This window comes from Hyperolius riggenbachi, chromosome 3 (assembly GCF_040937935.1).
Source record: "Hyperolius riggenbachi isolate aHypRig1 chromosome 3, aHypRig1.pri, whole genome shotgun sequence".
Classification (NCBI taxonomy): Eukaryota; Metazoa; Chordata; class Amphibia; order Anura; family Hyperoliidae; genus Hyperolius; species Hyperolius riggenbachi.
In genome coordinates, this window is record NC_090648.1 from 314,349,496 (window position 1) to 314,360,177 (window position 10,682).

At 37.8% G+C, this 10,682-nt stretch overlaps 1 protein-coding gene across 1 annotated transcript; it reads left to right on the forward strand.

The window, feature by feature from the left end:
• Positions 1-938: 938 nt before the first annotated feature.
• On the forward strand, positions 939-10,017 carry IFNG (interferon gamma). Its single transcript, XM_068272754.1, has 4 exons — positions 939-1,112; positions 3,913-3,984; positions 5,698-5,883; positions 9,850-10,017. The coding sequence occupies exons 1-4, from the start codon at positions 987-989 to the stop codon at positions 9,982-9,984; spliced, it is 519 nt and encodes a 172-aa protein (XP_068128855.1). The 5' UTR covers positions 939-986; the 3' UTR covers positions 9,985-10,017.
• The last annotated feature ends 665 nt before the right edge of the window (positions 10,018-10,682 follow it).

Consider the following 10,682-nt stretch of genomic DNA (forward strand, 5'->3'; position numbering starts at 1 on the left):
AAAGCCGGAGAGTGTGACTTTGTGCAATGCCAACTCCGCATGAGGTGCCCGAGTAAACCTCAAACCTATAGCACATGCTCGGCAAGTATTATAAACTGATGGGGAGGTCCCCCACGATCTAGTGGCTGCAGAGGGCTATAATAATAGAGGCAATGTGGTTTATTGCTAGTCTCGCGCACCAAGCATGTATGCATACACTGCTGGCAAATAAATGCCTATACTGAATTGGGTGAGTGGGGTCTTGCGTACATGGTTGAATACCAGTAAAGTGCTGAAAGTGCTGACCCTTCACCATGCGACTATATGGACGCATAAGCTGGAGCTGAACTGTCTCATGGTATGACAGGTACACTGTGCAAAATTGTATAATTTAGGTGAAAATACTTAACTGACAGTAAAGGGCGGCAACTACAACGATAAATGCAAGAGAAAAAAAAAGGAGAGTTTTGTTTGGGAAAGAGGAGAGAGGGGAATTAGGGGAAAAGCAAGGGGTGGGGGAGGAGGGGAATAAAACAAGTAACTGAAATATAATAATACATATGCAAATTTTTTTTATATAAAATATACCTCTGTTATAAACGTATGGTTTTCACAATTTCATGATTCTTTTCTAATTAAGGAATTTCCATTAGATAATTCTGTAGTATGGCTTTCTAAGGATTTCTGCATTTCCCAAAGCCCTTTACACCTAAGGAGGACCTGCCTCATAGAGGAAACTTAAAGTTGAAAGCAGAAAATCCCACAAACCAAATCTGCTAATAGAGAAACAAAAGTATCACACCGCCTATCTAACACCTTTTTTTTCTTTTCTAAGCCTGTGAAACATGACTAATATGTGACGTGTTACAAAAAGTTTTGTGGGGTATAAATACCTGCTGTATTCTATATGAAAGACAATGACTTTGTGACAAGCTTGGTTCAGTGACCTGAACCAGATAAAAGGACACTAACTTCAGACCAGCTGTTAACACAGAACTTCCTGATACATGATGTGCTACTTTAAGATGCTCCTCTTCCACTTTGCATTATTTTGTTATCTTGGACAAGTCATCAGCTACAGCATAGACATCCAAAAAGCCAGGAATGAAATTTCCAAAGTGAAAGACTACTTGGTATGTTTGTTTAATACTGTACACCTGATAATTGTATGCATATTAACTGTGGGCAGCCAGTCATTTATATCTTTGTTTGACTTTTGATTAGTGTAGGGCTAGCATAAGAGAGGTTTTGCATCATAACAGCTGACAATGAAGCATCAGTTTTTCTGCATGTTAGATAAGCGTTCTCCATATCATGTGAGCATGCTAGCAGATCAGTGCTTCCCTCGGGGTACTTTCACACTAACACTTTGCGTTGTTACACACACCATTTTGCTCACTATAATGTGGTGTGATTCCAAATCTATGAACAGCTTGCCTTTCATCAGTTGGGATGCAATGCAACAGACTCCATTGTCAAATTGCAGAACATAAAGTGCATTGCTAGAATTGCACAGGTTGATGTGCAAAATGTTAGTCAGTGAAAGTGCACATTGGTTAGTTGCTTCTTTGCTTGCGTTACATTGTATGCTACTGCAAATGTTATTTTTGGTTGCATTATATGTACATGACAATGCAACGCAATGCAACACCCCAGTGAGGAACTAGCCTAAAGGCCTGCAGTAATTCCACTGTACAAACATGTTGTACGGTTACCTTCCGATCATTGTTCTCTGCTCCATGGAGAGGGGCGGGTGATAAGTAAAATGGAGCTGCCCGTGACAGTGTATATAAATAGCTATTGACCACGAATTAACAGCAAATGTTCAGGAATGCCTGAATAGGCATCCAAAAGGTGAGTGACCTAAGATGCAAGTGTGACAAGCCTTGCAACACTGGAAGCAACTAGAGACAGCGCAATGTAGCCAACTAGAAACGGTGTTTGAAAATTAACAGGAGTTCATCATGATGTAAAATACCTTTGGATCCCAGTTCGAGGGCAATGGCATCATTCTCAGAAAACCCAAAAAACGTCCGATTCATTTTAGTGGCGTTTGTAAACAGACCTGGTACTAGAAAATGTCATCTTCTGGTGACAAGTTCCCTTTAAAGTGATGGCCACAAATCTAGTCTCACTCTTGACATTGTTAAGAAAATAAGGCTTTACATTCCCATTTGATACATAACATTGAGTATTTTTATCTAGTTATTGAGGAAACACAATATAAAAATATTAGCAAATTAGAGATCATTTGAATAATTGTAAAGGGAACTTGGGGTAACACAATAGCTAGGTGCAGATTACGTCGCTACAGCCAAAGGTCATTATTTACATATACACATATCCACATCCTAGAAACATACATGTGGATGATTGTGAGCTGTTATAGCTACATAAATGCATAATGATAATAAAGGTTTAGTATTGTTGTTATATTAATGGTTGCATTTGCACAACCAGGAACAGTGCTGATTTTAGTATTGGACTATCCATTGTACAATATGCTGGATTTTACTATTGGATTAAAGTGTCACATATGTGTTCTTAGAAAAGTGCTCAGTGGGCTTATGACTATGTTAGGTGTGATTGCATCTTTTGTTGTAAACGCACGGCAGATATAATTTTTTTTTTTTCATTTGGTAAATTATCCCTTGTGTTTAGCATCAGATTTCCTTTACCTATTTGTCTTTTCAGAAATCGGTTAGGAGCTCTGACAAACATTTAAGATTATTTAATATTCTACATTTAGTTATATTTATTAATGTGTTTGGATTGTGTTTATGTAGTCAGTCTCAGCAGAGATGAATATGATGGTTTCAGTTGTATGCATTGTGTATGTGGTCAAACATTTACAAAGCTACCAGTTGCTGCAAGAGGAAGTAACACTACAGCAGCTAGAATAGAGAATTCATAATCGGAAACATACACTTCAATAAGACCACTTGTAGCTCTTTTTTCTTGTTACAACTTACTGCAAGTGAACTGAAAAACTCCCAAGCCAACTGGTGGAAAGTTAAAGATCTATGTGAGATGTACTGGTATATGTGTTTGTCACAATGTACACTGAGGTGGGTATGCTGGCAAAATTTCATATGTGTTTTACATTCACATTCAGAGAACAAGTACTAAAAAGTTATTTTAAAAAGAAACAAGAAGAAAAATAATCTCCAAGGAGAAAACTCAGGAGAAAAAGTGAATTGAATTAGGCCCCCAGTGTCTCAACTCAACTAAACTCAAATAGTTTGAAAAAATCATATAGAAATCTCTGCGCAAAGAATGCTATACAGGCTGTGTGGTCTAACACCTCCACCGTGGCTGAAAGAAACAAAATGTCAAACATTTCACAAATAGGAGCCATGATAACTCTTAAATGATGATTGAAAATAGAACCGAGTATGGAAAATAAGAGGAGAGCTGCAACTTCCACCACTTAAAAAAAGTTTTACAAACATCCTTTATAATGAAAAAAAATTAATAGTAACATGAAATTAAGTGTTTTTTTATTTTTTCAAAGGATCATCAAACTTGTTTTGAGTATTTTCTTGAATGATGGGAGATTTAAAGCTATTTTATTGGTATGGGTTGAAATGATCACCTCAGAGAAAACTTATATGGACCAAAGAGTTAAATAGTAAAAAGGCGTGTATTTAGTTTAGACATATGCAGCTAGTTTACACTGAACAAACTACTATTGAAAATGTTAAATCAGTTGCATACAGGAATCTATGAAGAAATATTATTTCATTTATTATGCATAAGTAAAGGCTGCAGAAACTTACTGGCCTGAAACTATTATTAAACCTCTGTATAGTTGTGAAAGAAGAGTTGTAATGATTAACCATGCTGATCGACCAGCATAACCAACCATCCAATGAATGAATTCATACATTAGCTGTTTCTTCTTTTTAATAAATGTCCTCTTTCTGTTGACAGAATGATAAAGACAAAAGCGAGACTGATGATACAGATGGAATGTTTGAAAAGGTACTGGTCGATTTCAAGGAGGTAAGTTTAAAAAAAATGCAAAAATTTGCTAACTGGTAATTTTTTATGGTGCTCACTAACCACAGAGAGCAACAGGACATATAAATTCAGTCTGACCACCCGAAGCACATTAATTCTACTGCCTATGTTGCCTACAGGAAGTCTCATCTGAGCATAGAAGCAACTTCTAAAGAGGATGCAAGGGAAGGTTGTGTACAGATACCAGTGGCACTGGGTTACCGTGTGGAAACAATATCAAACCAATCAATGTTGATTAAGATAATACTTTTAATGACTAACTAATGATGCAGAACTGGACGGTATGGTTCTGATCCAGTTCTGTAGCATGCCACAAGAAGAAACTTATATTTTTGAAAACTTGCAATAGCCTATGTACAGTTAGTCATTAAAAGTATTATGCCTGAAGAAGAAACTTAACGTTTCAAAAGCTTACAGTAACCTATGTACAGTTAGTAATTAAAAGTATTATGCCTGAAGAAGAAACTTAACGTTTCAAAAGCTTACAGTAACCTATGTACAGTTAGTAAAAAGTATTATGCCTGAAGAAGAAACTTAACGTTTCAAAAGCTTACAGTAACCTATGTACAGTTAGTAATTAAAAGTATTATGCCTGAAGAAGAAACTTAACGTTTCAAAAGCGTACAGTAACCTATGTACAGTTAGTCATTAAAAATATTATCTGAATCGAAATTGGTTGATTTGATGTCGGCATATCTGGTCCATGATCAACACTGGACCATACCTCATCATATGTTTATACTTGTTGCTCATGGTTATGCTGTTTATTTTCTAGAAAACATTTTTCTAAAAGAAATAGTCTTAGTCTTAGACAAATGAATTTGTAGTTGATATATACATTTTGGTGATTGTGGTATACTTACTGGTCAGGATGGAGGCTATGTGGCCAGCACTGTCACATTGCAGCTCTAGACTTGTGTTTGCATGGGTTTCCTGCTTGACCTTTTGTTTCCTCCCACAATCTAAAAACACACTTGCTGGTTAATCCACTTCCCCAAAATGTGTCCCCAGAATGTTGTAGGAATAAGTACCCCAATTGGATAGTTGGCAAGTAATGTGTAATTAACCTTGTGAGGCACTGAAAAAAATGGCAGCGCTATAATTATCATAATTTTTTTAAATTATTATTAATTTATATAACAAGTAAGAAACAAACATGGGTACATTTCACAGGAATTTCTACATAATATAGACTGTAGACAAAACAATGATTAATGCAGTGTGCCTAACAAAACACACAGCAGTTGCATGAAACAGAAGGTATAGAACCCTGTCCTTGGGAGCTTACAAGCTAAAAGCATAGGGTGGAAATGAGATGTAAGTTAGCTGTATATCTGAACGTAATGAGTTGCTGAGTCAGATTCTGTAAGAAGCAGAGGCTGAAGTGAATGATCTTGTTTAGATCATGGGCTTGTCTGAGAAAGGGAAGTTTCAGGGAATTCTAGAGCATAGGCGAAGCTCCTAAAAAGTCTTGTATATGCACATGAGTGTGTGATTCTAGTAGAGGACAGAAGAAGGTTCTACTGTATGTAGAGCAGAGGTTGCTACATTACGTGTAAAAATAATAATGTATTAATCTCATGAGTATGCAGATCTTCTACCATGTTCAGTACTATGCTTACAATGTAAATATGATCATGCTGCAACATTTACTTAAAATATTGTACCTACTGAGAGATCATTTTTACCTTACAGGAACCAGAAAAGAAATTTTTGCTAAGTCAGGTTGTTCCTCTGTACATGAAGATGCTTGATTCTATTAACGACTCAGTTGTAAAAGACAGCATTACTGACCTGTCACAGATGCTAGTTTCCAACGAAGATCTTCTAAATAAAAGTGATGAGAAGCTCAAAGCACTGTATGACTTGAAGAAACTCAAGGTATATTAATTTAAAGTTGCTGAGTACAATTCTAATGAATTCTGCCCAAATTTAAAACTAAGCTTATGTGCTAAGCAGTGGATGCATTAAATCAGGTATTGCAAATGAAATACTGTTATAATGATCAGAGTCAGAATAAAGAGAAATGGGCCCTTACACAAGCTAGTTGTGGTGGCTACTCCTGTTTCACACATGGGGCTCGATTCACAAAGTGGTGTTAACCCAGTTAGAGACTTTAGGCGTGATAACTATTGCCCTACGCTGGTGAAAAGCCAGTTTAGGTGTGATAAGTTTAGGCGTGATAAGTTTAGGCATGCTAAGTTTAGATAAGTTTAGATCGCACGCAAAGTCCCGCACGCAAAGCAGCACCATTAAACTCTATGCGAAGTGCACCAGACTTTGCTAGCGCAAAACTTTTGATCAGCTGTGCACTGCGGTGCTAACCCAGTTGGTGCTTAAACTTATCATGCCTAAACTTATCACACCTAAAATTATCACACCTAAACTTATCATGCCTAAACTGAGTTTAGGCATGATAAAGGGCTTTTCGCCAGCGTGTTAGCACCGCTTTGTGAATCAGGCCAAGAGGGGCCATATACAACTACATTTTTCACCTGATTTTTCTCCTAGGTGATATTTTTACAACTTGTAAATAAAATTAATTTGATGCCACCCCAAGCAAAAAAAAATACTCAGAATAATTTTGACAGTACATTTTTCATCTACTTTTTGCTGCAAAATTATTTTAACTATTTAAAGTACGCCCCACGCAAATGGGCGTGGTCGTGGCAGCAGCTCCGGGACTGCCTACAGGCAATTGGTGTCAAGTTCTGGGGCTAGGATTTGCAGGAGATCGCGCGCTCATCTCCTGCTTGAGGGGCGGAGCTCCGCCCCGACTTCAGTTTCCGAGCGGCGATTGCCATTCGGGAGACTGTTAGACAGCGAAACCGCCGTCTTTACACATTGTACAGCACTGCGATCAGCAGCAGCGCTGTACTGGGGACAGCCTTGTGACACGGCTGTCCCCTCTGTAACTGCGAGAGTGATCTGCTGTCATAGGCTGAAGCCTATGACAGCCGATCACACTGATTGGCTGGCGGGGGGAGGGAGGGAGATTTATAAATATTTAAAAAAGCAGCAAATTTTTATTAAAAAACAAACAAATAAACAATGATCAACAAATAAACAAATGTCTGGGTGGCGATCAGACCCCACCAACAGAGAGCTCTGTTGGTGGGGAGAAAAGGGGGGGGGGGAATCACTTGTGTGCTGAGTTGTACGGGCCTGCAGCTATGCCTTAAAGCTGCAGTGGCGCATTTAGTTAAAATTGTTCTGGTCTTTAGGGGGGTTTTCCACTGCAGTCCTCAAGTGGTAAAATAGAAGATTAAAAATGATCTCCTAGGAGAAATCGCAGGAGAAAAATTATGGGCCATGGGCCCTAATTCATATACCTTTTTCTCCTGTTTTATTTCTAGGAGATAATTTTTCATCTTCTCTTTAAAATAACTTTTCAGCACTTTGCAATTGAAAATGTACCAAAAACTTGTTGAAAAAGTACTGCCAAAATTATTTTTTAGTATATTTTCATTTTCTGGTGGTTTAAAGGGGATTTTATACCTAAGAAAATATTCAGGAGAAAAAGTTATTTGCATATGGGCCCTGAGCCCATATGCAATTAATTTTATCTTCTAAGTTTTCTCCTAGGAGATCATTTTTCATCTTCTCTTTTAAAAACAACGTTTCAGCACTCTGCAGTTGAAAAAGTATTAAAACGTAGATGACAAAGAACTGTCAAAATTATTCTATTTTCTTGCTTGCTGGTGTTTTAAAAGGAAATTTATTGATGACAAGGGCCCATATGCAATTCACTTTTTCTCCTGAGTTTTCTCCTAGGTGGTATTTTTAAACTTGTCAATAAAATGGCTTTTAAGCCAATAGGAAGAAAGAAAATACTCAAAATAATTTATCATTTACTTTTTGGTACTTTTTTCCATTGCAAAGTGCTAAAAAGTTAATTTAAATTGAAGATTAAAAATGATCTCCTAGGAGAAAACTCAGGAGTAAAAGTTAATTGCATATGGGCTTAGAGGTGTGAAAATATAGTTAGGAGAAAACTCAGGAGAAAAGGTTAATTGCATATGGGCCCTGGACTTTTTGATAAGGCAAGGTCAAAACATGGGCACAAAAGGAGATCCAGTCCCATAGGCAAATGCAGTGGGGGATTACAGCTGCCCAGTATCCCCCTCAGGCCAGGGCCGTTGCAGTGTCAGGGGACAGACACAAGTTGAGACACCAGAATATTTGCAGGCATCCTGCAGCTCACAGCACTGCTCCCTTTCTTTCCCTGCTACAGTTGACTTTTTATGGATCAGCAGTGTATGTATAGAGCATAGAACAGCAGCGTATGTACAACGCATAGAGCAGCTCTGGGGAACTTAACAGAGTCAGGTATGAGCACAGCCCTGGGCCATGCTGTGAGAATGATTCACTTTCCCTTTCATTACCAATGTCGGCTGTTATCATTATCTGTATCCAAACTACTCCTGATCGATTCTGTTGTCGGTTGGACGGGAAATTGCATTATGTGTACCCAGCATGATGTCCTACCATATTATTATACTGTGTTGTGCGTGGCTGAGGGAGACCTTTCAGGAATGTCCCCCTTGAAAATCCTGGGTTTGCCCCTGAGTCCCCTCAACACTGACCAGGCCCTCGGCACATGCCTATATCGCCTTATGGATGATCAAACTCTGACCCTGATTTATTATTACATAAAAAAATTAACCACATCTGCAAAGTGACCCTTTACTAGATCACATTAAACTCAACAGGCACAGTACTCTCTGCTGTCAATAATTGTACTCAAATCCCATTTGGTCCCCAAGCTTGCATGAAAATCAGATTGCAGACCTGATTGCTGGTCCATCCCCCACACGTTGTGACTTGAGCCTGGGCTCTGAACTGATGTGGAGGATGGTCAGTTACATAGATCGAGGGCAGACAAGAATGTGGCATGCCTTCTGTTCCATGAAGTCCAGTGTAATTTTCAATCTTTACTGGAGCTTAGAGGGACCGTGTTAGTAAGAGCAGGAAGCACTGCTTAGGTAGTAATGCTGCTGAGATGATCTAATACCATACCAAGTGGTGTTATAGGCTGTAGAAAGCGATGTAGGCAGACAGCACCTGTACATTACATATGTCATTACCTCTGAATGTGGATGGTCAGTTAAAGTGGATCCGAGATAAACTTTTACTCATTGCATAATTATGCCCCTTACATATAGTTGATAGGGCATTCCTCAAGCCAAATACTTTTTTTTTTTAATACCCTAATTCCTTATAAGTTAAACAAGCCTCGCCCACAGCTCCTCCAAGGATGAGGAGGCTTTTCCCAAAGAAGGAGGAGGAGGCGTTACCAGCCAGAGATTTCAGAGGCAAGGGGCAGAGAGGGGAGGAGAGAGGAGTGGAGTTTTCACAGGCTGAGGGGTGGAGATGCAGAGCAGCTTGCCTGTGTACTAATGACAATCAGAATATGTCTGCTCTCATTGTATCACAAGAAGAAATAATCATATACTGTTGAAGCTGTTTGCAGCTAGATTTACTGTGTAAATTATCTAAACTTTAGATAAGATATATAGACATGTTACTTAAATGAATATTAGGGATGATCAATGAGATGCAAATATTTCCAAAGTGTATGCAAATGTATGTTAATTTTATGCAAATATATGCAGCTTGAAAATGGACCAATCAAGTCCTACCTAAGTTTAAATTTAAATGATTGGTCCAATTTCAAGCTGTATTTATTTGCATAAAAAATTGATTATCCCTTATAAAGGTTAATCCAGATTTTCCCGTGCAAGACTGAAAATGTACATTCAGCATGATCATTCTAAGAGACAATGTAAAAAAAAAAGGTGAAATATATGCTTATATAACTTACCAAACTGTTTTCTATATTACTAGATGACAGATGTTAAAGTTCAACGATCAGCCATCAAGCATCTATTACGAATCCTCCATATATTTTCATCCCTTGAGAAGAAACCAAATCATGTAAAGTGCAAAAGAGAAAAAGTCAGAAGAAGAAGAGGTTGTTAGACATAATGGATGTATTACTAATACTAATGTAAAAAATGCTAGCTAATATTATTTATATTATTTATCATGTTTTACTATAATCTATTTATACAAACAACACATTAATTTATATTTAAATTATTTGCTGCTAAAAACTAAATAAATATTTACAGTGTTTACAAAGTACTATGCCTTGTACCTAGTATTTCCTCTCATGCATTAGAGCCAATAGAATGAAAGCCTTGTTTTACTTCAAGAAGAACTTTACCGAAAGATGGTAGTAGGGGTGAAAAATCAATCAATCACAAGATAGATAGATAAATAAATAATTGATATCCACATTGAGCCTGCAGGTCATCATCTTTACTGCTGACAGAAACGACTGTCATTATCTATAAACACACCCACTAACAATGTGTCAGGCTAAAAGGTTGTTTTACACTGGTTGTGCACAGAGGGAGATACTGCTTGCTTGGCAGTTGGAACTAGTTATTATTCACCATAATGCAACACAGTTCACAGACAGGAAACTGTCAGAGCCATGGCACTTACATCACACTGTGGCCCTGATGATCTATTTGAGAAAAGGTAAACATTTTGCATGGTAAAAGGGGTATCAACTACTGACTAAGATGAATTTCATTCCTGGGTTAAAGTTCCTCTTTAGGGCCATTAAATGCCTCAAACCAGCTTTGTTGTAGTACAGCTAAGCTATGTTG